Source organism: Cherax quadricarinatus, chromosome 58 (genome assembly GCF_038502225.1).
Source record: "Cherax quadricarinatus isolate ZL_2023a chromosome 58, ASM3850222v1, whole genome shotgun sequence".
Taxonomy (NCBI): domain Eukaryota; kingdom Metazoa; phylum Arthropoda; class Malacostraca; order Decapoda; family Parastacidae; genus Cherax; species Cherax quadricarinatus.
In genome coordinates, this window is record NC_091349.1 from 1560551 (window position 1) to 1585409 (window position 24859).

The window sequence follows — 24859 nt, forward strand, 5'->3', positions numbered from 1 at the left end:
TAAGCTGTGTATATTACAGATTCATATTATTGCAAATTATTATTATTATTATTATTATTATTATTATTATTATTATCCAAAAATTATGGAAAATTTTAAATTTAAATGTCTGGACGTTTAAATGTCTGGACGTTTAAATGTCTGGACGTTTAAATGTCAGGACGTTTTAAATGTCTGGACGTTTTAAATGTCTGGACGTTTTAAATGTCAGGACGTTTTAAATGTCAGGACGTTTTAAATGTCAGGACGTTTTAAATGTCAGGACGTTTTAAATGTCTGGACGTTTAAATGTCTGGACGTTTAAATGTCAGGACGTTTTAAATGTCTGGACGTTTTAAATGTCTGGACGTTTTAAATGTCAGGACGTTTTAAATGTCTGGACGTTTAAATGTCAGGACGTTTTAAATGTCTGGACGTTTTAAATGTCAGGACGTTTTAAATGTCTGGACGTTTTAAATGTCTGGACGTTTTAAATGTCAGGACGTTTTAAATGTCAGGACGTTTTAAATGTCAGGACGTTTTAAATATCTGGACGTTTAAGACCATTTAAATGTTTCTTCAGTTTCATGACTGGTGGTCGATGGCAACCCTTAAGGCTCTTCTATTTGCAATCCAAATTCGCAATATAAAAAAAAAACAGTCCAGAATAATTTAAGGCAAACGAGAACAAGGGAAAATATATTTAATACGACAAACCAACAAGACAAAATTAATTAATATTATAATTTTAAGGCAAAATAATGTCAATGAATAATTTTTGAAGAAATTTGAATTCTATTTTGAGCCATAACTAAATTAAATTCATTGATTTAATTAATAATAATAATAATAATAATAATAATAATAATTGTGGAAAATTTTTTGATTTTCCGAAACTATAGTGCCTAATAGGTGTTTAATGTGTCTATATGGGTCAAAAATGTATTTGAAAATAAGAGTAGAACCAAGAGTTCCCTTTGCGCATGCGCGGATGTGCGGGGGGGACAGCGCGTATTGTTTGAATGGTGGTGAGGAAGCTGAGAAAACATGGAACCACGAAATTGACGTTCACGGTGGCCTAAGGATTAATATAGGCCTCATTTCATAATAAGAAGTGTCGTAACTGTTCCTGGTGGAGAGTGAGGGAACGTGATTTACGGGACCACGGTGGTAGAGTGGTAAAATGGGTGATAAGAGGAGGAGCGGGTGGCAGGTGCACGGCCAGGGTGAGTGTCCAGGGGACATACCCGTGTGTTAATCCTCGCTCATCGGCCTCAGATCTCAATGGAGTGACCTCTAATTTGTGTAATAGTTATGAGACGTTAAATCGTCTTGTGAATGGTAATGTAATCAGTGATAATAACATTGAGTTAAGAGAATGCGGGATGTGAAATAGAGCGCCTTGCTCCGAGTGAACGTGTGACTCTCGTACCGGGGATAATGGAGATTTATAGAATCACGACTTCTAACCGGGACAAACCGACGGATACCTCGTCCTGCCGGAATGAGAACCGTGTCGGTGTAGCAGGACATCGAAAATGAGATGGTGAATCAAGAAATGAGGAATATCAATCACCCACAGTTAAGTAACCCTTCTAGTTATAGCAACCTTAGACTGGCCAGTAGTGGTATGTTATAATTAGATAGGTTACGAGTGATCCAGCTACATCAAGTGACCACCAGAGAACATCTGGTAAGTAGTGGGATTATGTACAAATGTTTTCCTTGACGGATGTATCCATGTGTGTCCTACCCCCCCCCCCCTTCATTCAGTTAAACTAATATAATCTATACAGTCCACAATTAATTAGTAGCACCGTACTTGTGGGTGCTACCCAATCCATACTGGTCTCGGATAGATATGGATAAGATTGTGAGGTCGAGGGGACCACTTGGTGCGACCAGGGGTGGTTAAGTTTTCTCACATGTCTACACGGGGTGACTACGGTAAACAATATGATTGTCTCCCAATGAGATTACTGGTATGTATATAATGTTGAGGTACATACAGGTAAGCACCCTAGAAAATTTTCCATATCTGCCCGTTGGTCCTTCGAGAACGGATGCAATCAGTGAAAAAATTAATTGAATTAATTACTTAATAATTAAGTGACTGATTGAAGGAAGTGGGTGTAGGGTGCACAAGTTTAATCGATCGTGTGATGGATGACAATTAGCCCAATTAATTGCTAGCACATGTGTGGCTAGGATATATACAAGAGTAAAGTGCAAGAATTACTCTTATAAGGCGCCTACTTAAGTTGTATAATCAGTGATTAATAATTCTCTAACCATGACTGGATCTAATGGAGTTAATGTGGCTGACAAGTCCGTGAATTTTAGAGTAATGAAAGCATCATTACAGGCTATTAAAAGCCATGTGACGAAGGCATTTGATTTAGTGAATCAAAGAACCGTGAACCCTAATGAATTAAAGTTATATTTAGATGCTTTAGAGAGTAGATTTGATTGGTACAAATTGTGGTTTAAAGACTGTGAAAGAGATCTGCTGGAGAATTGTGCAGATAGAATGGAAATGAATGTTTTAATTAATCAACATTACGAATTGGAAGAAAAACTGTCTTGTAAAAGTAAGGCTTTGAATAAATTAAAGGGTGTAAGCCAGGCAGTTGATCAACCTATTAATGCAAAGGGTGGGTTTGCCAAAACCTCCATAGTACGGTCTGGAGGAAATCAGACTAGGTCGGCAGGAATTAATTGTTCAATTGCAGACCAGCCAGCCAAACAGTTCTAAGGATATAACACATAATGACGCTGAAGTATCTGTCAAGTCTCAAAAGGGAAAATTAATCCCAGTGGTAATAATCATAGTTAAGAGTTAAATAGGCACATATCAAGTCAGGAATCAGTAATAGTGGTTCCTCACATCAAGGTAAGAGGAATAAGTACCTCGGTAAGTGTAACCCGGTTAATAAGAGGTCAGGCAAGGAAAAGAGAGACTGCCTCTTCTGCCAGGGTACTCATTTCACTAAAAATTGTAATGCCTGTAATTCATGGGACATTAAAGTGGAAAGAATGAAAGAACTTGACAGATTTATCAGATGTCTAGACAATCATAATGTAAAGGATTGTCATACCAAATTGAACAGTTGCTATCAATGCAACAAGGGAAAGCACCATACAGTTATGTGCAGGGTTGTATGTGATTCTTATAATAATGGTGACAATAATGATAATGTTAATAACCCTGACACTACAGTGACTGATGTAAAGGTTGCAGCTAATGGCAATAATGATGGCCTAGCTGAGGTAGCCTTGCCGGTGTTGGATGTAAAAATTCAGGATAAAGGGCATAAACCCAAAACCATACGGTGTCACTCTCCTCAACACTGGTACGGGCCATGTAATATATGGCAGACTACCGCCTAGTAATAATGACTAGAGGAAGTAGTGAATACGGTCACGGTGTCTTACTCATGAAAGGTCAACCCAGTACAAGTATTCTTCTATCGAGAATGATGTTGAACCAGTCTAATTTGTGGGAGCTGGACAGCATAGGGATTAATGTAAATGAGGAAAGTCCAAATGATTCCTTTACTCAGGAACAATACCTGAAGGATGTTAAATGTGAATCTGGACATTACTGGGTGCGACTTCCGTGGAAGCTTGACCGTCCAGAATTACCTACTAATTATAGGATGGCGTATGGACAGTTAAAGGGCCCAGCTCTGCGAACTGAGCAAGACACCAAAATTGTTGACTGCTTATAATGATATAATTAATAAGCAGTTAAATAATAAATTGTTCTTACTTCAGGCGACGATAAATGCACACCTTAAATGCACAGGCGGTCCACTGAGCGAAGTAATTGGGTAAATAATCTTATGTGGACAATTTCCGGGTGTGACGTCAACTGAAGAGGAACTAATGAGGATATGTGAAGGGGTTAATGAAATAATGAAGAAATGTGCTGGGACTGACTTGGGATACTGAGAGACTTGTTATTGTTAAAGTCTCAAAATTCCAGTATGCCCAATAAATTAATCCAGGGAGCATAGGCTTATGCCCCTGAGAGAATGGAACACTAATTAGTCCATTTTGAGGGATCAATAAATATAGATGGCCATGGAGTTTCTGCCTATATGCAGTAATGTGCTGGGGCTGACTTGGGATACTGAGAGACTTGTTATTGTTAAAGTCTCAAAATTCCAGTATGCCCAATAAATTAATCCAGGGAGCATAGGCTTATGCCCCTGAGAGAATGGAACACTAATTAGTCCATTTTGAGGGTTCAATAAATATGGATGGCCATGGAGTTGGTGCCTATATGCAGTAATGTGCTGGGGCTGACTTGGGATACTGAGAGACTTGTTATTGTTAAAGTCTCAAAATTCCAGTATGCCCAATAAATTAATCCAGGGAGCATAGGCTTATGCCCCTGAGAGAATGGAACACTAATTAGTCCATTTTGAGGGTTCAATAAATATGGATGGCCATGGAGTTGGTGCCTATATGCAGTAATGTGCTGGGGCTGACTTGGGATACTGAGAGACTTGTTATTGTTAAAGTCTCAAAATTCCAGTATGCCCAATAAATTAATCCAGGGAGCATAGGCTTATGCCCCTGAGAGAATGGAACACTAATTAGTCCATTTTGAGGGTTCAATAAATATGGGTGGCCAGTGAAGATGGGAAAATTGTACTCCACATTATGTAAGTCGTCTAGCAACGACCTCCGCCCGGCCGCAGTGTGGAAAATTTTTTGATTTTCCGAAACTATAGTGCCTAATAGGTGTTTAATGTGTCTATATGGGTCAAAAATGTATTTGAAAATAAGAGTAGAACCAAGAGTTCCCTTTGCGCATGCGCGGATGTGCGGGGGGGACAGCGCGTATTGTTTGAATGGTGGTGAGGAAGCTGAGAAAACATGGAACCACGAAATTGACGTTCACGGTGGCCTAAGGATTAATATAGGCCTCATTTCATAATAAGAAGTGTCGTAACTGTTCCTGGTGGAGAGTGAGGGAACGTGATTTACGGGACCACGGTGGTAGAGTGGTAAAATGGGTGATAAGAGGAGGAGCGGGTGGCAGGTGCACGGCCAGGGTGAGTGTCCAGGGGACATACCCGTGTGTTAATCCTCGCTCATCGGCCTCAGATCTCAATGGAGTGACCTCTAATTTGTGTAATAGTTATGAGACGTTAAATCGTCTTGTGAATGGTAATGTAATCAGTGATAATAACATTGAGTTAAGAGAATGCGGGATGTGAAATAGAGCGCCTTGCTCCGAGTGAACGTGTGACTCTCGTACCGGGGATAATGGAGATTTATAGAATCACGACTTCTAACCGGGACAAACCGACGGATACCTCGTCCTGCCGGAATGAGAACCGTGTCGGTGTAGCAGGACATCGAAAATGAGATGGTGAATCAAGAAATGAGGAATATCAATCACCCACAGTTAAGTAACCCTTCTAGTTATAGCAACCTTAGACTGGCCAGTAGTGGTATGTTATAATTAGATAGGTTACGAGTGATCCAGCTACATCAAGTGACCACCAGAGAACATCTGGTAAGTAGTGGGATTATGTACAAATGTTTTCCTTGACGGATGTATCCATGTGTGTCCTACCCCCCCCCCTTCATTCAGTTAAACTAATATAATCTATACAGTCCACAATTAATTAGTAGCACCGTACTTGTGGGTGCTACCCAATCCATACTGGTCTCGGATAGATATGGATAAGATTGTGAGGTCGAGGGGACCACTTGGTGCGACCAGGGGTGGTTAAGTTTTCTCACATGTCTACACGGGGTGACTACGGTAAACAATATGATTGTCTCCCAATGAGATTACTGGTATGTATATAATGTTGAGGTACATACAGGTAAGCACCCTAGAAAATTTTCCATAATAATAATAATAATAATAATAATAATAATAATAATAATAATAATAATAATAAATTGTGTAGGTTCCTTTTAGTTAGGTGCGTTGTCCCAGTTGAGGGTTTGTTCCCCATGTATGCGTGGAAGAGTATTTGGTTTAGATTTAGTAAAATGAAGTTCAACTCTCGGGCGCGTGAGGTGATGTTTCGTTTCTGCATGGGATCCTTCCGTCTGGTGAGATATTACGAAACAGACAGGTTGTGGGGGGTGTGGTATCTGTGGAGGGGATGAGACAGCGTTCCATGTAGTTTACTTTTGTGAAGGGCTAGAGGAGGTTAGGTGCTGGTTAAGTAGGTTGGTACAGAGGGTGGGGGGCCGTGGGGTGTCGGTTCTGCATGCTTTAAGTCTAGATACGGGTAGGTTAGACGAGGGTGTCATAAGAGCTTTAGATTATATCATGGTAGATTATATATTTATGTCGTGGGTGATGAGGGGGAGAGGGGATAGTGAGGAGAGAAGGAAAGTTCTTGCGGTAACGTTCTATCGTACGATGTGTCGTAACAGAGATTTGTATGGGAGGAGGTGGGATCAGGTTTTCTCAGAGGGGTATAGAATGCTAACGTTAGGGATTCTCGTAAATCTGTGATTGATAATGAGTGAGTGAAGGGGTTTTCATAGGTTGGAGGGAGTCAGGGGGTCACAGCGGGCTCGCCTCCTTTGGGGGGGGAGTCGTGAGAGTGTTGTGAATGTGGGTTTGGAATGGTTTCCTGGTTTTCATTGAGACTTTATGGCATCCAAGTGTGGATGTAGAGCTCAAGGTCTCGTTATGTTAGATATAACACTTTTCAGAATGTTGGTATAATATAATAGATTTTTTTATGTATAATTTTGATGTGTATCAGTCTTGTATGACACGACTCTTGAGTAATAAGTTATTTGCGACATGAAGTGTGTTATAGTTTGTATTTATGTTACGTGCTGAGTTTTTGTATGATGAGATATACTTATATACTGTTTTGCTTTGTGCATACAGTGCATTTGATTAATTTGATTTTGTGAAAGTTTTTGTGTGTACGTGTGTGTGTGTGTGTGTGTGTTTGTGTGTGTGTGTGTGTGTGTGTGGGTGTGGGTGTGTGGGTGTGGGTGTGGGTGTGTGTGTGTGTGTGTGTGTGTGTGTGTGTGTGTGTGTGTGTGTGTGTGTGTGTGTGTGTGTGTGTGTGTGTGTGTGTGTGTGGGTGTGTATATATATATATCCCTTTCTATTGTATTGAGCCTTTGTCATGGGTCAGACGTTATGTAATACTTTATATATGTAGGATTCGATTCTTTTTAAAGTTTATAATTATGGTCTGTACCCTGATACCGGTTTGGTGTCAATGCTAAGTTCTTGATGTTAAGTTTTAGTCTGTATGGTATACAGACATATCTAGACAGTTTAGTGACGTAGTCCATTTGTGTCTGAGATTTTGTATATGGGTTTATTGTAGCATTACTGCTCCTTCAGTTTTTGTGTTCTAAGCTGCATTCTTTTTATGTTTATTCGTATGTTGGTATATGTAAAGCTGTATTGTTAAGGATACGTATGTAGATGTTCTAGTTGTGGAAAATACTGTATATTTTCCGGAAATACGGTAATTTATAAGTAAATAGATGCCCTATATTGTATTTAATAAAAGTGTGCTTTTAAAAAGAGGACAGTCGCCATTTTGTTTGAATTGGACACTAACCGTAGTGTATAATGGGAAGAATTTTTCGTGCTCTAGAGGTTAAAATTGGGTTGACACCTCTCAAATAGGAGGCGAAATTGTTGGATGTGCATTCCTGCATAACTTGAGATATCAGGCGACTGGACAAGACAGCTACAGGAACCTCAGATAAGTCTGTTATGTAATAACTCTGGCCAGTTGTTATTTTCATGTATATACAGTGAGGTTTTCTGAGTATAATACAAGTTAATCTCCAGTTAAATTGGTGAGTGATATTAAGATATTTTCCTTCTGTTATGTAAATGTGTGTATATACTATAATCCTTTTTAAATTTTAATATACAGTCCACAAATTTATATATTTACCAATATTCCTGGAGATGTATAATTCATTTAATTAATAGGTCCAGAGCAACTTGTGGATATGACAGTGGTAGGTATCGAAGGGGGACATTTTTTGCGACCTAGGTGTCCCAAATTCCTACTTGTCTAACTGATAAATAATAATTATCTATGTTCATTTACTGTTATGTACATAATGATACATTCAGATAAATGCAATTTTCCACACTAGTATAATTATGATGTTAGGTTTTGGTTTTTTGATTAATGCGAAGGATGGGATTTAACTGATATAACTTCTTTGTATATTTTCTGTTCTAGTGTACTGAGCCTTTGTCAGATGTCATGATATATGTACAATTTATATATATGTAAGGTTTTGCATCAATGAATGTGTATATATGTCAGTTCACGACCCTGTGACAGTTTTTTTTTTTGTTGCTATGTTCTTGCCGTAAGTTATTGTTGTATGTTTGGCAGCAATATCTTGCGAGCATATAGGTGCAATCTGTTTGTCAGTTTTTTTTATTTTATTTTTTTTATTCGCCGGTATTCTCCCGGCCCGGGTCTTTTCCAAGTAGTGGTGACCCGGCCTTGGCTCCCTATCTGGGGAGTGTCTCGAGACTTAAGTCTCCCATGGGAGGAGGTACAAGTACCCCCTCATCTTTGGGACCACCTGTCCCCAGGCCTAGCCTCATTCCCCGCCCTCACGGTGCTCGTAGGGAGAAGCTAGGCCTCTGGTCTGCCATCTGCCCCGCCCCAAAGGGGCTCGTGGGGATGGCAGTCTTGTGAGCTGCAGGTGGTAGCAAGCTCAGGCCTTTAGGTTAGGTTAGGTAAAGATTAGCCGGTATTCTCCCGGCCCGGGCCTTTTCCAGGTGGTGGCCCGGCCTTGGCTCCCTCTTTAGGGAGTGTCTGAGACCTAAGTCTCCCATGGGAGGAGGCACAAGTACCTCCTCATCTTTGGGACCAACTATCCCCAGGCCTAGCCACAAGCTAGGCCTCTCTGTTCTGCCATCCCCGCCACAAGGGGGCTAATGGGAATGACAGTCTTATGAGCTAAAGGCTCGGGCTCAGGCACCTACCCTACCCTAGAAGGGTTAGGCATGGTGTCGATGCTCAGGCCTTTCCTTCTGTGTTTTGTTTGTCAGTTAATTTGATTGAGATCCATACTATTTCTTTATTTTTATGTTAAACTGTATTGGTTTTAAATAAAATATAAAAAATATTAATAATAATAGTAATAATAATAATAATAATAATAATAATAATAATAATAATAATAATAATAATAATAATAATAATAATAATAATAATAATAATAATAATAATTAATAATAATAATAATAATAATATCCTTTATTTTTACAAACACATGTAGTACATCTTCCATAACTGAAAAGAATACCCTTTAAAATTATTTATTTTCGTTTTCTTTAATTCATTCGAAATTGATTCGTTTTCTTTTAGTTTTGTTTTAGTAGTAACTATGCTAAATGTGAGATAAGATAAGATTTTGTTGGGAATTTTAACCCTGGAGGGTTAGCCACCCATGATAACCCAAGAAAGTCAGTGGGTTATCGAGGGACTGTCTGTCTTATTTCCATTGTGGTCCTTCAGTCTTGTCCCTAGGATGCCACCCACACCAGGCAACTAGCGCCCACGTACCTACTTACTGCTTGGTGAACAGTGACAGCAGGTGTACGGTGACTAACACCCAGGTACCTACTTACTGCTAGGCGAACAGCAACAGCAGGTGTAAGGAAACACGCCCAATAATTCCACTCGTGCTGGGGATCGAACCACGGACACTCTATACGAGGCGAGAGCGTTACCTACCAGGCCACAGCATTACAACAACAATTTAATACAGCAAAATTTTAAATAATGAATTATGTACCACTACTCAGGGAGCAGAACGAAATTAACCCCGAAGTATCTCCGGCCATGAATGTGCTGGCGTCAGGAGTGGCAGAGCCAGTGTACTCAGCGGGTGCCTGGTGTATGTAGCATGGTGGTTAAGTGGGTTAAGGTGTCAGGAGGTTAGCTTGGTTCCCGGGACCCATGTTAAAATGCCCCGGGTTCGATTCCCGGCTGGTCGCAGTATTGTTAGTTGTTTAAAACGACTTTATTGTATATATGTATGTTTGATTTATAAATATTATGAATTGTGGAGATCGAATTAGAGGCAAAAATTATGATAAATTTATTAATAACATCAAATATTTACAATGGCAGGAAGTGGATTACCGTCAATGAAAATACAAGACATATCAAATTACTTCATTAAATGAGATTCTACAAATAAACATCTGTAATATAGGCAAAAAGCACATTTATAACCCAATCACACGTTTTCAAAATAAATACGAGACTCCCTGTTCCATCTAGCTAAAACATAAGATATTAAACCTATGTAACCATAATGTCAATAAATGACAAGAGAGGAATGCCCTTTGACTTTTTATACGGTTCGACCCTACACACAGAGGATTGCAAATCCCTGCTAAGCTAGAAAATCCCATTAGCAAATACTGTAAAAGAAAATGCTCTCCTTTATTTAGTAAAGACAAACTTGGTACAAAGTAACGGACACAGACAAGAGGTAATACTCAGTGATTTTAATAGGGATAGTAATATACTAAATTCTATCTAAAGAGAGGCTATATTACCCACAGTTGGACTTTATTACCCACAGTGAGGACTGGAGGTGTTTTCTAGAGGCTGGTGTTGCCTTGGAGGTGTCTTGAAGATGATGGTGTTTTCTTGGAGGTGTCTTGAAGATGATGGTGTTTTCTTGGAGGTGTCTTGAAGATGATGGTGTTTTCTTGGAGGTGTCTTGAAGATGATGGTGTTTTCTTGGAGGTGTCTTGAAGAGGTTGGTGTTTTCTTGGAGGTGTCTTGAAGAGGATTGTGTCTCATTGAAGGTGTCTTGAAGAGGTTGGTGTTTTCTTGGAGGTGTCTTGAAGATGATGGTGTTTTCTTGGAGGTGTCTTGAAGAGGATTGTGTCTCATTGAAGGTGTCTTGAAGAGGTTGGTGTTTTCTTGGAGGTGTCTTGAAGATGATGGTGTTTTCTTGGAGGTGTCTTGAAGATGATGGTGTTTTCTTGGAGGTGTCTTGAAGAGGATTGTGTCTCATTGAAGGTGTCTTGAAGAGGTTGGTGTTTTCTTGGAGGTGTCTTGAAGAGGCTGGTGTTTTCTTGGAGGTGTCTTGAAGAGGCTGGTGTTTTCTTGGAGGTGTCTTGAAGAGGCTGGTGTTTCTTGGAGGTGTCTTGAAGAGGCTGGTGTTTTCTTGGAGGTGTCTTGAAGAGGCTGGTGTTTTCTTGGAGGTGTCTTGAAGAGGCTGGTGTTTTCTTGGAGGTGTCTTGAAGAGGCTGGTGTTTCTTGGAGGTGTCTTGAAGAGGCTGGTGTTTTCTTGGAGGTGTCTTGAAGAGGCTGGTGTTTTCTTGGAGGTGTCTTGAAGAGGCTGGTGTTTTCTTGGAGGTGTCTTGAAGAGGCTGGTGTTTTCTTGGAGGTGTCTTGAAGAGGCTGGTGTTTTCTTGGAGATGTGGAAATATAAACACATATGCAGTATAATGTGATCCTTTATTGACAACGTTTCACCCACACAGTGGGCTTTTTCAAGTCACACACAGATCTGTGTGACTTGAAAAAGCCCACTGTGTGGGTGAAACGTTGTCAATAAAGGATCACATTATACTGCATATGTGTTTATATTTCCACTGTGTCGGTATTTGATACCATTTATTTCCTTCTTGGAGATGTCTTGAAGAGGCTAACATTTTTCTGGAGGTCACTTAAGGACACAGGTGTTAACCTCACGCTCACAGGTGACAGGTGTGCCCTCCAAAATGAGGCTGGTGACCTCATCCATCAGTTGACCTGATCTTTCAGTGCCCAGCAGGTGTGCCACGCCAGCTCTGTAAACACCAACATTAATGTTAATAACATATGAACGTGGATGTATTAAAATGGATACATACCTAACATTTTCAACTTTTAATTTTGAAATGAGTTTCTAGTGTGTGGAACTAACCGAAAGAATTAAAATTACTATTACAGAATTATTATTATTATTATTATTATTATTATTATTATTATTACAGAAGTATAGGTAAATACTGGCGTTAGGAAGGTAATCTTGGCCTTGATAGACGGTGATCAGTGCCTTAATCTTGAAGAAAAACGATAAGTTCCTTAACTTTGATAGATGATGAGTCCATTAGCCTTGATAGAAGGTGATCAGTTCCGTAGCTTCAAGCTAAGGGATTAAACACCTTTACTCAAGACTAAGAGACTGAACACGTTCTATCAAGGCTAAGGGACTGATTACCTTTTATAAACGCTAAGGGACTGATTAATTTTTATGAAAGCTAAGGGACTGAACACCTTCGTTCAAGGCTAAATGACAAAAAATAATTATTATGTTGATTGGAACAAATAGGCAATTATGTAGGAGGAAGTCAGAAAACCCAGAATGAAAGATCTTACACGGCGATGCCCTGGAGTAGGTCGTGCCCAGTGTTGGTGTGTTCTATGGTGTAGCTGAACAGAGAACACTTCACGCAGCCGGAGTCGTTCTGGTGTTCTCTCCAGAGGGAGTTCAGCCCGTAGGCCAGGTCATCCGAGTCGTCCAGGGACGAGTGAGACGACCTCCTCGCTCTGTACTTGTCATCGGCGCCCTCCAGCATGGAGTAGATAGAGTGGACGACGCCTGGCATGTCCGACAGGTCCATGAAGGTCAGAGCGTCGTTGCTGCGTTCACCGCCCTTCGTCGTCACGAGGACGCGATAGGCCAGGAAGGCTAAGAGAACGGCAGCTCCCAGGCCTCCGAGGATGAGGTAAGGGTCAAGGTGTATCTTGGAGGTGTAGCCCATTATTGGATAGGTTCCTGCTGTAGAGCCATAGGAGGGAACTCCGTAGGAGGAGAAGGATTCGTCATAGGAACCAATGCTGCCATACGTCGCCCCGTCCCGACTGAAGCCGTCGTTCTGGTCGCTGAAGCCACCCATTCTGTTTCTCATGGAACGACCGACCGCGTCTCTAGGGGAGAATGGTCCGTTAAGTATCAGATCGAGTCCTCTGGCTGCCAGGGGGCTGGTCTTAGCCAAGCTCTCCTTGAATGTCTCAAGTTCGTCTCTCGTAACAACGTTCCCTGCGACCCTTAGCACGTGTCTGACAAACTGGCGAATTGCCTTCCAAGCCGCGTCTCTAATGATGCCGCCAATGGCATCAGCGACGCTACCCCCCAGCATTCTTCCAGCGGTCAGAGCCTCGAAGTGGTCGAAGAGCGGCTGAAGTTGGTCGGCGATGTACCCGGCTAGCCCTGGGTCAACCCTCTTCCCCACCACGTGAAGGAAGTTTACCCGATCTCCGAGATCGAGTATCTTCTTGATCAAATCCAGCGGCAGCTTCTCCGTCAGGTGTTGGACTTCGTACTCGTGGGTCAGCCAATTCGAGTAGCCTAGAGCCATCGACTTGAACTGCGCCCAGGCGCCTCCTCTGATCCCGTCGAGGTACTCCAACAAGGGAGCTGTACCTTCAACGTCATTTTCCGTCCCTTTGGACCCTCCTTCCAAAGGCACCAGTGGTAGAAAAGTCATGTTATTGAGCTCTTTTATAATACTATTAAGTGGTGCGAGCTTCTTCATGTCGATTCTCCCCTTAATCTTCTTGGTGAATGAGCTTGGCTCCTCGATGTCGCCTATGCCCAGTTCGAAGAGACTACCCAGTACGCTATTGTGGGTGGTGGAGAGCTGGTAGTGGATTTCGTTAGCTTGTGTAGACGTGGGTATGGGATAGCGGGAGTTGGGTGATCCGGATTTGACACCTGAAGCTGTCTCGTCACCAAGAACGAAACTTAGAAGAGAAATTATAGCGTTTGTTTTACTGGGGGCACTGGTAGAGGGATACCGGGAGGTTGATGTGGCCTGACTAATGTCTGTAAACGATTCTCCTCCTAGTACCGATCTTCCTGGGATACTGGTAACACCAGTGCTCTTAGTAGTGCTGCTGGAGAAGTACCGGGTATTGGGCGTACTGGAACCAGCATCTGAAGATACTTTCTCCTCCAGTACCAAGCTTTTTGGAGTACTAGTACTATCTGAGTTCTTGGAAGTACTGGTAGAGAAGTACTGGGTAGTAAATGTACCGGGAATGGTATATGGAAGCGATGTCTCTCCCAGTGAAAAGCTTTCCAGGATACCAGTACCATCCTCACCACTGAGAGTACTAGTCAAGATGTCTCCGAAGAAGTCTGAACTGGGACTCCCAGTACCGCTTACCCTGGGACTACTGGTATTCCCAGAGGCTCCTTTCCCCAGCACCATCATCACCAGGGGACTGGCGCCATTCCTAGCATCGGGACTGCTTGACAAGCGGTTTCTCAGTTCTGCTAGAGACCCCGGCTGGGAGGAGAGAACGCCTAGCGGACTGTACGCTGAACAGGGACCTCCCAGCGCCGCTAACACCACTAACACCACCTTCCACGCTGAAACCTGTCAACCAGGAAAATAAAACTGGTGAAGAGGTAGATTATAACATTATACTTACTTTGCAGTAGACTAAAGAGAAGAAATATGGACGAGTGGGGAATAAAATCAGATTTTCCGAAGAGGATCAGTGCCACTCCTCCTCTGAGTGGCCATAACACCATACACACAGTACATTACAACCCAAATAGTTGACTAGTCACTAGCAATATCAACTCCATTGCTGACTGTTTCATTGCACAGAAGTCTGTACCTTAACTGAGAGTCTGTGTTTCTATGCTATCTTTGCACAGTATAAGAGAAATAACACTTTGAATTTACAAATCATCATTATTTGATTGCAGGATTTTTTTAAAGGCTGCCGATCATGGTTACAATGTGCTTACACTCCATATACACACAATACGATCACAGTAAACAGGTGATATCACAATATGCAAAACAACCACTATGAAAAAAAATGTGAAATTAAAACCGCTTTCGTGATTTCTCATATTATCAGGTTTTTGGAAACTGTGAGAAATCACGATAGCGCTTAGAATTTCTTTGTTTATCTCACAGTGATTTGTTTTGCGCACTCCCTATACATGTCTGTAGTGCTAATTCTTTATACCTGCAATCTGCTGCTCTCTGCGAAGTGTTTATCATCTCTCCTACATAACTGACCATGGTTTGTTTTCTGTCTTGGGACTGCTACACTGACCTGCCACACACATATATACACTTAATCTAAACGAAGCCTGACCACCACCTATACTGCTGTTTTAATCTTGTCGAACACACTCTCGACTAACAGACTTCTCACACTGAAGGTTGGTAACTGGGGCTTAAAGCCTATCGACTATGGTTGTTTTAATGAGGTTGCATGTAACCTATTTACCACCAAACATGAATACATTAATCCCTTAAATAGGGATTTAAGTTGAACTCTCAGCAAATATACGTTGAGAAACATGCACCTCTCAGTGTATATGTTTTGTCACTTCTCACAATGAGCTCCTCCACTAGGATCTACATCTGGATTACCTTTGCAGTTTGCTGTAATGTTCCTCCAGAGCTGTTGTCTGTATTTTCTGTTCCTCGTTAAACCTGTCCATTAACAATGACAGGTCCGTGAGAGAAACATCTATATGAGTATTCAGACATTTACCAGGGGCTTCTTTACCAAACCGAAGATGCTTCCTGGGCAAAACGTATCCTTAGTAAATATTTTTTATACTCACATTCTAGAGTTCGTGTTTGTGTCAGTTCACCTGTTCTGTGTGTCTGTCTCTCTGCCATTCTCTCTCAAATCAGATATAACACCTTCCACCACGACTCACCCAGTCTCTTAGGACATCACCTCGTACCGTTCCCTCTACCCCCTAACCTCATTACCCAATCCAATAACCCTTGCCTCTAGCCCCTCAGTGGCACCATTAGACCATGGGGACTACGTAACTGGCTAGGTAGCTGTGAGGATAGCTGGAAGGGTAGGTAGGCTAGCTGGATGGTCCGCTATAAGTAACTGGGCTCGTGCCTCAAGGGTAAACAACGTTCCAGGAGTCTATACTCCCAGCGCCTGTATAAGTTGAACAGGATTGAAGGAGGATCCAGGTCGACTTAAACCCGTTCCTGGTTTGTTTTAAAAAAAAAAGGCACTATCGATGCTCTGTTGTTCATGGCTGCTTCTAGGCTCATGAGCTGTTGTTTTCCTGTTGAATTTACTGTCTTATACTGTTGTTTACTGACGTTTTACTATTGTTTACTGTCGTTTTGCTATTGTTTACAGTTGTCTATTGTAGTTTTACTGTTTGGTTTATGGAAATCGCTAAATGCCTTCGGGTCATTCAACGCTGGTAGACTGGTAGATGATGCATACACTCACACACACACACACACACACACACACACACACACACACACACACACACACACACACACACACACACACACACACACACACACACACACACACACAGCTAGGAGCTATGAATCAGCCCCTGCAACCACAATTAGGTGAGTACACTAAAAGCTTATACCAGCAGACGAGACAGTCAAAACGTCAGAGATACTCAAAGGTCATGCAAGACTGGCGGTAGAGAGGCAAAGGAGTTTGAGCAATTGTCAGTGTGTTTACGAGAGTCGAACCATAGCTCCTGGTCCTGCCACTTTAACCATGTTGATATAGGATTACTGATTATTGATCTTTCCTACCATACCTTTTCTTGAAGCTGTGTATGGATATTGCCTGGGTCACTTCTTGATCCACTTAAATCAGGGCAAGGGAACACAGCTGGAAGTTGTAGTAGTAGTAGTCGTAGCAGTAGTGGTGGTATTAGTAGTAGTAGTAGTAGTAGTGGTAGTACTCTAGTAGTAGTAATTAGCTATGGTAGTGGCAATGGTAGTAGTAGAAATGGAAGTAGTAGTTATAGTAGTAGTAGTAGCAGTAATAGTAGTAGTAGTACAGAGCCTGGCGAACGGCAGATGATCAGGTTTGATCCAAGGAAAGAGAGTGGATAGTTCCAATCCTTCAACAGCATCACGTAAAGACAATACTCCGGGTCAACTGCAAAAACAGCATCAAAATTGAGAAAACCCGTATGAACCATGCCCCTCTTTTTCTCAAGTCACTAGACTCAAGGAGCGCAGTCAGGAGCCATTTTATTTGAAATTTTTTTTAATTTTTATTATTAAATGATAATGATTATGATTACTTTGTAAACGGGTGGACAAATCTTACCTTAGTTTTATGTACGATTTATACACGTGTATGATTATCAGTATAGATATACACTTGTGTATATCAAAGTATTCTTGGCTGGTGGTATACAGGTGAGGTGCAGCCTTAATGACCCTCGTGTAGTAGATAGGCTTTAAACTCCCATTAATCAGATAGTTTAAGCGCTAAACCCACATTAGTTATTTTTTTCACTTACCCAGATTTTAGAACAAATAAAAGTCTATTTTGCTAACCTGTTTTATTGTGCATTTGTGAAGCATTTTAGAAGACGAGGATGACACCTGGTGGATGGCACCTGGTGGATGGCACCTGGTGGATGACACCTGGTGGATGACACCTGGTGGATGACACCTGGTGGATGACACCTGGTGGATGACACCTGGTGGATGGCACCTGGTGGATGACACCTGGTGGATGGCACCTGGTGGATGGCACCTGGTGGATGACACCTGGTGGATGGCACCTGGTGGATGACACCTGGTGGATGGCACCTGGTGGATGGCACCTGGTGGATGACACCTGGTGGATGACACCTGGTGGATGGCACCTGGTGGATGGCACCTGGTGGATGACACCTGGTGGATGACACCTGGTGGATGGCACCTGGTGGATGACACCTGGTGGATGACACCTGGTGGATGACACCTGGTGGATGGCACCTGGTGGATGGCACCTGGTGGATGACACCTGGTGGATGACACCTGGTGGATGGCACCTGGTGGATGGCACCTGGTGGATGACACCTGGTGGATGACACCTGGTGGATGGTACTATAAATCCGTTCAAATCCTCTGACAGATCACCCTTTCACATTTACGTAAATTTGCCCTGTTACCTATTTCTCTTTCCTAGCAATGTTTACTAAAACCACCTCTTTCCTAGCACTCTTTTCTATCATCAATATCTCACTAGCATTATTTTCTCAACACTATTTTCTTACATGTTCTGCTTCCTAGATCCTCCGTTTCCTTGCACTCCTCTGTTGCCTGTCTCCCTGCTTCCTATCTACCGTTTCCTAGCGTTTTGTTTACTAGCTTCCTATTTCCTACCTTCCTGTTTACTAGCTTTCCGTTTACTAGCCTCCCGTTTTCTAACTTCCTGTTTCCGCAATGGCTCGACACACACAACAAAATTCAACAGTGGGTCGACATTCAAGATCTTTCCACAGTGGGGCAACCATCAGAACTTTTCACTCCACAGTGGGTTAACAATCTGAACCTTTCTTTCCACAATGGGACGAGAGTATTTCTTTTTCTCAGTGGGAAGATTTAAGACACTTCGTAGTAGATCACGTAGTGAACAATCTCCTATGTTGAGAGAACTTTCTGTTATACTGTCATCGCCTCAGTCTTCAGCAGATAGTCCTTAGCAGACAGCCTCGGTGGAGATAGGCGATAGTCCTCAACAGATAGCCTCTATGTGCGCTGTCTAGTCCTTTGATGTCTGTCGCATTTACACTGTCAGAAGTGAGGTGAAGCGACAATCCTGTCTAAGTTAATGTATTTTCTACTGTCAGCGGCTGATATCTACAGAGAATGTCAGCAGAGAGCAAAAGAACACGTCCCTCGCTGACCTACGTCAGCAGGTGAATGAGAAAATTTAAGGAGCCAGTTACCAGCATAAAAAAATCATCCCGATATTTACTAAGTGGAAACTGAGCGGAGTGTTGCCACCATCTTTTTTCTTTTTTCTCTAATCATAATTAATAGCCATTTTTAATCCAATTTTTAAATTCAAAATTTACTTCTAACTTTCTAAATTCATTCTAAACTTTAAGAGCATGCATAAATCGCTCATAATATTTGTCAATAATGCTTTAAATCGCCTGAAAATTATATCGATGTTTACTAATTAAAAACTTTTTATGGAGTGTTGCCATTTTATTTTTTTACCAATTATATCATTATTATCATCTTTAGTCGTTTCTAAACCTCTATTTTATCTCTGATCATATAAATCATGTTTAAACCTCAAGAACATGTCCAAATCTCTTATTACATATCGTATCAATGTCTAAACTCGACTGAAATTTATGCAAACAACAACTAACTGACAACTCCTGGTCAAGTGTTGCCGTCTTGCTCTTCAGTTTTTTTTTATCTTCGTAGGAGGAATATCTTTGTACTCACCTATGTGTGGTTGAAGGGGTCGATTCACAGCTCCTTTGCAAAAGCTTTCGACAAATGTGACCATGGTGTAATAGCGCACAAAATGCGTGATAAAGAAATAACGGGAGAAGTTGGTAGATGGATCTACAACTTCCTGATAAATAGAACACAAAGAGTAATAGTAAACAGAGTAAAGTCTGAGGCAGCCATGGTGAAAAACTGTTCCACAAGGCACAGTACTCGCTCCCATTCTATTCCTCATCCTCATTTCTGACATAAAGATGTAAGCTATAGCTCCGTGTCTTCCTTTGCAGATGACACCCGGATCACCATGACAGTGACCTTCATTGAAGACACTGTGAGACTCCAAGCGGACATCAACCAAATCTTGGAATGGGTCACTCAAAACAATATGAAGTTCAACGAGGAGAAATTTCAACTACTCAGATATGGAAAACTTGAAGAAATTAAAAATGTGTCAGGGTATACCACAAATTCTAACCATACAATAGAGTGGAAAAGTAATGTGAAGGACCTGGGAGTGTTAATGTCAGAGGATCTCGCCTTCAAAGACCACAACAATGTATCTACCTCATCTGCTAGGAAAATGATAAGATGGATGATGAGAACCTTGAAGACTAGGGACGTCAAGCCAATGATGATTCTCTTCAAATCGCTTGTGCTATCTAGGCTGGAATACTGCTGTACACTAACGGCCCCCTTCAAGGCTGGCGACATTGCAAACCTAGAGAGTGTACAAAGAACTTTCATGGTACACATAAGTACGATAAGGCACCTAAACTACTGGGAACGGTTGAAGGTCCTTGATCTGTATTCCCTTGAGCGCAGGCGAGAGAGATACATGATAATATACACTTAGAAGGTCTTGGAGGGATTGGTACCAAATCTGCACACGAAAATCACTCCCTATGAAAGCAAAAGACTCGGCAGGAGATGCAACATCCCCCCGATGAAAAGCAGAGGCGCCACGAGTACACTGAGAGACAACACAATAAGTGCCCGGGGCCCAAGACTGTTCAACTGCCTCCCAGCATACATAAGGGGGATCACCAATAGACCCCTGACTGTCTTCAAGAAGGCGCTGGACAAGCACCTAAAGTCAGTACCTGACCAACCGGGCTGTGGTTCGTACGTCAGCTTGCGTGCGGCCAGCAGTAACAGCCTGGTTGATCAGACCCTGATCCACCATGAGGCCTGGTCTCAGACCGGGCCGCGGGGGCGCTGACCCCCAAAACCCTCCCCAGGTAAACTTCAGGAGTGTTGGTTAACTGGTTTCATTGCAGTGATAAGTGCCTCTCCCAGTACATTATAAAACGCTATAATAATCATCATTATTATTTCATCATTCTCCCCTCCCCCCCCCCCAAAAAGGAAAACGATTTTTTTTTGGGTACAGTATTTAATTTTTTTTTTTTGGTACAGTATTTAATGCCCTCTTTTCTTACTTTACTAAGTATTTCATTTCGAGTAAATGTGATATCAATGACAGCAGAGAGTACAATATACGGTGTAAAAGTTGAGTACCAATACACAAATATCCCTCACATAGGACAGAGAAGCTTATCATGACGTTTGGGTCCGACTTGGATCATTTACAAGACGACTTGTAAATGGTCCAAGTCGAACCCAAACTTCGTGGTAAGCTCCTCTCTTCTATGTGCGGGTTATTTGTGTATCGTTCCAGTCACGGTATTGTGCCTTTTGTTCTTTGGTACCAAGTGTTCATTGTCTCCATAATGTGCTCCTGAGAGTGTCTAGACAAGTGTGTAGCCTCGTCTGTGTGAAAAGACTTTATTGCTGCAAATGGCCTATATTTAAATGATGTTTTGATTTAATAATGAAAGTGGTGACAGCCTTAGGTGGGTGCACTTGGTGAAGTGATACGTGGAGCACTTGGTGATGTGACAGGTGACTCACGAGGTACTCTGGGTCACTGCTTGGTGCCTAGACCTAGAGGTGTGAGACCTGCGGGTGTGACCAGGAATATTAGTGTTAAAATGCTGGGTTGCACTGAACTTGCAGCATTAGTCTTACGCTGAATTCTTAAAAGTTCCTATAAGACGCTAGCTTCTCTCGTAGGGGAGCTTGAAAGACCCTGTGGTGTTGCCTTGAAGGGTCCTTGAAGATGCTGGTGCTGTCTTGGAGGTCCCCTTGGAGACGCAGGTGTTTTCTTGGAGGTCACTTAAGAACACAGGTGTTGATCTCCCGTTCACAGGTGACAGGTTTGCCCTCCATAACGAGGCCAGCGACCTCATCTACCAGTTGACCTGACCTCTCAGTGCCCAGCATGTGTGCAACACCAACTCTGTAAATACAAACATTCTCAGAAATTTATTTCCAATAATAATAATAAAATTAATTATAATGTCATTGATGGAGAGTATATCGATACCTAAATTACAATATAAGATTGTAACCATAAAAATGCTTTTCTAAGCCAGAACTTCACTTACAAAGCCAGGTCCTTTCCTACATTGTGTCTTGTGAACCCGGGTGCTACAATCGACCTGAAGAGTGAACACCTGACACAGCCGAAGTCATTTTGGTGTTCCCTCCAGAGGGAGTTGATCCCGTGGATCAGGTCGTCAGAGTCGTCCATGGTGGTGGGAGACGACCTTCTATGCCTGTATTTATCGTCTGCGTCGTCAAGAACGGTGTAGAGGGTGCTGAAGGTGTCTATCATGTCAGTGTCGAAGTTCTCAGGAAGGCTGCGAGCTTTGGTGGTACTGATGGAAGCCATAACCTTGAAGACCAAGAGAGACAACAGAGCCGCTGCCCCGAGGCTGCCCAAGACCAGGTATGGGTCCATGTAAACACCATAGTTATAGCTGGTTCCATAGGGATTTTGGGCGCCATAACCTACACCACTGTCATAGCCACCATGCCCTGCCCTATTGGCATTGTAGCCACTGTTTGTGCCATAGAGTTGCGTGCCTACTAAAAACCTACCTCCGGAGCTTACTTGAGACTTAAGTGGCATGTTGAGTATTAGGTCCAGTCCTGCCTTGGCCGCAGGAAAGCTTAAAGCAAGGTAGTCCTTGTAGTCCTTGAGGTCCTCCTCTGTGAAGTACCGTCTGGTAACGCCCAACACATGGGTAGTGAACTCGCGAATGCTCTTCAGTGCTATGGTCCTTACAAGCCTCTTGAAGAAAGAAGTTCCTCCTTCCTGAAGACCCGTACTGGCACTGAGGTTCACGAGCATTGGTTTCAGTTGATGGATTACATGCTCGGTCAGCCCCGGGTCCACTCTCTTGCTAAGGATGTGGAGGAAGTTCACTCCGTCTCCGAAGTTGACCATATTCTTGATCAGATCAAGAGGCAGCTTCTCCTGCAGGTCCTGCCTCTCGTATTCTCGACTTAGTAGTGTTATGTAGCTGAGAGCCATTGATTTGAGTTGTTGCCAAGCGTTTTCTCTAAGGCCTTTCAAGAAGCGAAGCAAAGGTGACGGTTTCTGGCCATCGACATAGCCTGACGGCTCAACTGACGTCGAGGTAGAGCCACTAAGGCCTGAGGACATCGAGGTAGAGCCACCAAGGCCTGAGGACATCGAGATCGAACTGTCAAACCCTAACTTCACAATGTCTTCAACCAGTGCTTCTTCTTCCTGTTCTTTAGCCTTCTGCTTCTCAAGACTCCTCAGTCCAAGGTCAAACAGACTCTCCAGGACGCTACCCACGGCGCCCTCTGCAGGATGATGAACCAGAGGGACGCCATCTGAACGTCTACTGCCGGCGTCTCCAGCATACTGGTCACCCACCAAAGACCCTGAAGCAAAACTTTCGGTTCTTCCGCCTTCAAGAGCTCCTCGCTCGCCCCTCGGGGGATTCACAGACCCTGGGGAGTTGGAGATCTGGGCCTCGCTTCTCACAGTCATCGTCAGCACCCACGCCAGACATAGCAACATCGTCTGCAAGTATGTTTAAAATACTGCAGTTAAATGTGGGGAAGAGTAGTAATAATGGTAACTAATAGTAGCAGTGAATAACAGGAAGCGATAGTAGCAGTAATAATTAAAATAACGGCAGCACCGGTAGCCTTACCATGATCCCCTACTTATCCTCCAGCCTCCGCAAAGCACCACTAGCTTGTTCAAACACTCACACGGCCGTGTTTGACGCAGCTGAACACAATACTTCCAGGCACGCTCTATACAGTTACTAACAGTTAGCTTAAGCAGTTAGTGTTGACTCAACCACTCCCTACTGCGCACCATGACACTGTGAATGCTATGACTCTCTTATCGTTCCCATGGTAGTGCACTTACTGTACATTTATTTATTTATTTATTTATTTGAACATGATACAGAGAAGTTCAAAGGAATACAGTTATTACAGTGCAACATGCCAGAGCCCCTTGTATGCTGAGCATTATGGGCAGCTTAAAATTAACTTAAGATTAACTAAGCAATGATGTATTCAGTGGTAAAAACATTATTGTAAACAGATAACAATTTAGCACAAATGAGTATTACAAAGACAGGTCTTATGGTTATTTACTGTGTTACTGTGTATTCAGTAGAATGGAGTATTCTGTTAGGTAATGTAATTAAAAAATAACAAAGTTTGATTGGGTCACAGGTTAGACATTTATGAGATACAATAATGAGAAACATTTATGAGATACAGTTTATGAGATGCAATTATTCAGTATTTATCTAGTGGTGGGTGAGTAAGTGATTTTTGAGAAGAGACTTGAATTTATAAACAGACAGTGTTTCTTTTATATTCACAGGTAATGAATTCCAGATTTTAGGGCCTTTTATGTGCATTGAGTTTTTGCATAGTGTGAGATGGACACGAGGAACATCAAAGAGTGATCTGTGCCTTGTGTTATGGTCATGTGTTCTGTTGAGGTTGGTAAGATGTTTGAGGGGAGGGTTTATATCAGAGTTAAGTGTTCTATGTATGTAATAGGTGCAGTAATAAGTATGGATGTTTTGTATGGTGAGTAGGTTTAGAGTTTTGAATATTGGTGGAGTGTGCTGCCTGTAGTGGGAATTTATCATTCTGACTGCAGCCTTTTGAATATCGTAGAGTCACTTCATATAGTTTAGGCATATATAACTTAGTATGTATAATTGTTATACGCCGAGAGGTGTGTGTATATACTTACCTCTCAATGTATATACACTGAGAAGTACGTAAGTATATTTAGGTACAGGTCCACACAAGTACAATTATCATACATATTAACACTTGAGAGGTGCGTATAAACAGATGTGTATTTCCCAGTATATGTACACCGAGAGGAGTGTATCTCCCGGTGTATATACACGGACAATTCACTTTTTTTTTTATTCGTCGGTACTCTCCCGGCCCGGGTCATTTCCAAGAGTGGTGACCCGGCCTTGGCTCCCTATCTGGGGAGTGTCTCGAGACCTAAGTCTCCCATGGGAGGAGGTACAAGTACCCCCTCATCTTTGGGACCAAGTGTCCCCAGGCCTAGCCACATTCCCCGTCATCAAGGGGCTCGTATGAGAAGCTAGGCCTCTCTGGTCTGCCATCTGCCTCGCCCCAAAGGGGCTCGTGAGGATGGCAGTCTTGTGAGCTGCAGGTGGCAGCAAGCTCTGGCCATTATTTAAAGGACAATTCACTTTCAGCTCTCTTTAGGGATAAAAGTTTTCTTGTCTGTTGATAAAGAAA

General features: G+C 42.3%; 2 protein-coding genes across 5 annotated transcripts; both read right to left on the reverse strand.

Moving 5' to 3' along the window:
* Positions 1-11554: 11554 nt before the first annotated feature.
* LOC128700631 (uncharacterized) lies at positions 11555-17523 on the reverse strand. 4 transcript variants are annotated; one of them, XM_070097491.1, is made up of 3 exons: positions 17321-17523; positions 12366-14371; positions 11555-11794 (listed from the first exon to the last, which is right to left on the reverse strand). In XM_070097491.1, exons 1-3 carry the CDS (start codon positions 17345-17347, stop codon positions 11668-11670), a joined length of 2160 nt encoding a protein of 719 aa, XP_069953592.1. In that variant the 5' UTR covers positions 17348-17523; the 3' UTR covers positions 11555-11667. The 4 variants fall into 4 exon arrangements, with proteins under 4 accessions (XP_069953592.1, XP_069953593.1, XP_069953595.1 ...); XM_070097492.1 differs by lacking the exon at positions 17321-17523 and adding an exon at positions 15688-15894; XM_070097494.1 differs by lacking the exon at positions 17321-17523 and adding an exon at positions 15392-15894.
* A 3089-nt stretch (positions 17524-20612) lies between these two features.
* LOC128698046 (uncharacterized) lies at positions 20613-23395 on the reverse strand. Its single transcript, XM_053790108.2, has 3 exons — positions 23257-23395; positions 21670-23123; positions 20613-21521 (listed from the first exon to the last, which is right to left on the reverse strand). Exons 1-3 carry the CDS (start codon positions 23257-23259, stop codon positions 21395-21397), a joined length of 1584 nt encoding a protein of 527 aa, XP_053646083.2. The 5' UTR covers positions 23260-23395; the 3' UTR covers positions 20613-21394.
* Between the last annotated feature and the right edge of the window lie 1464 nt (positions 23396-24859).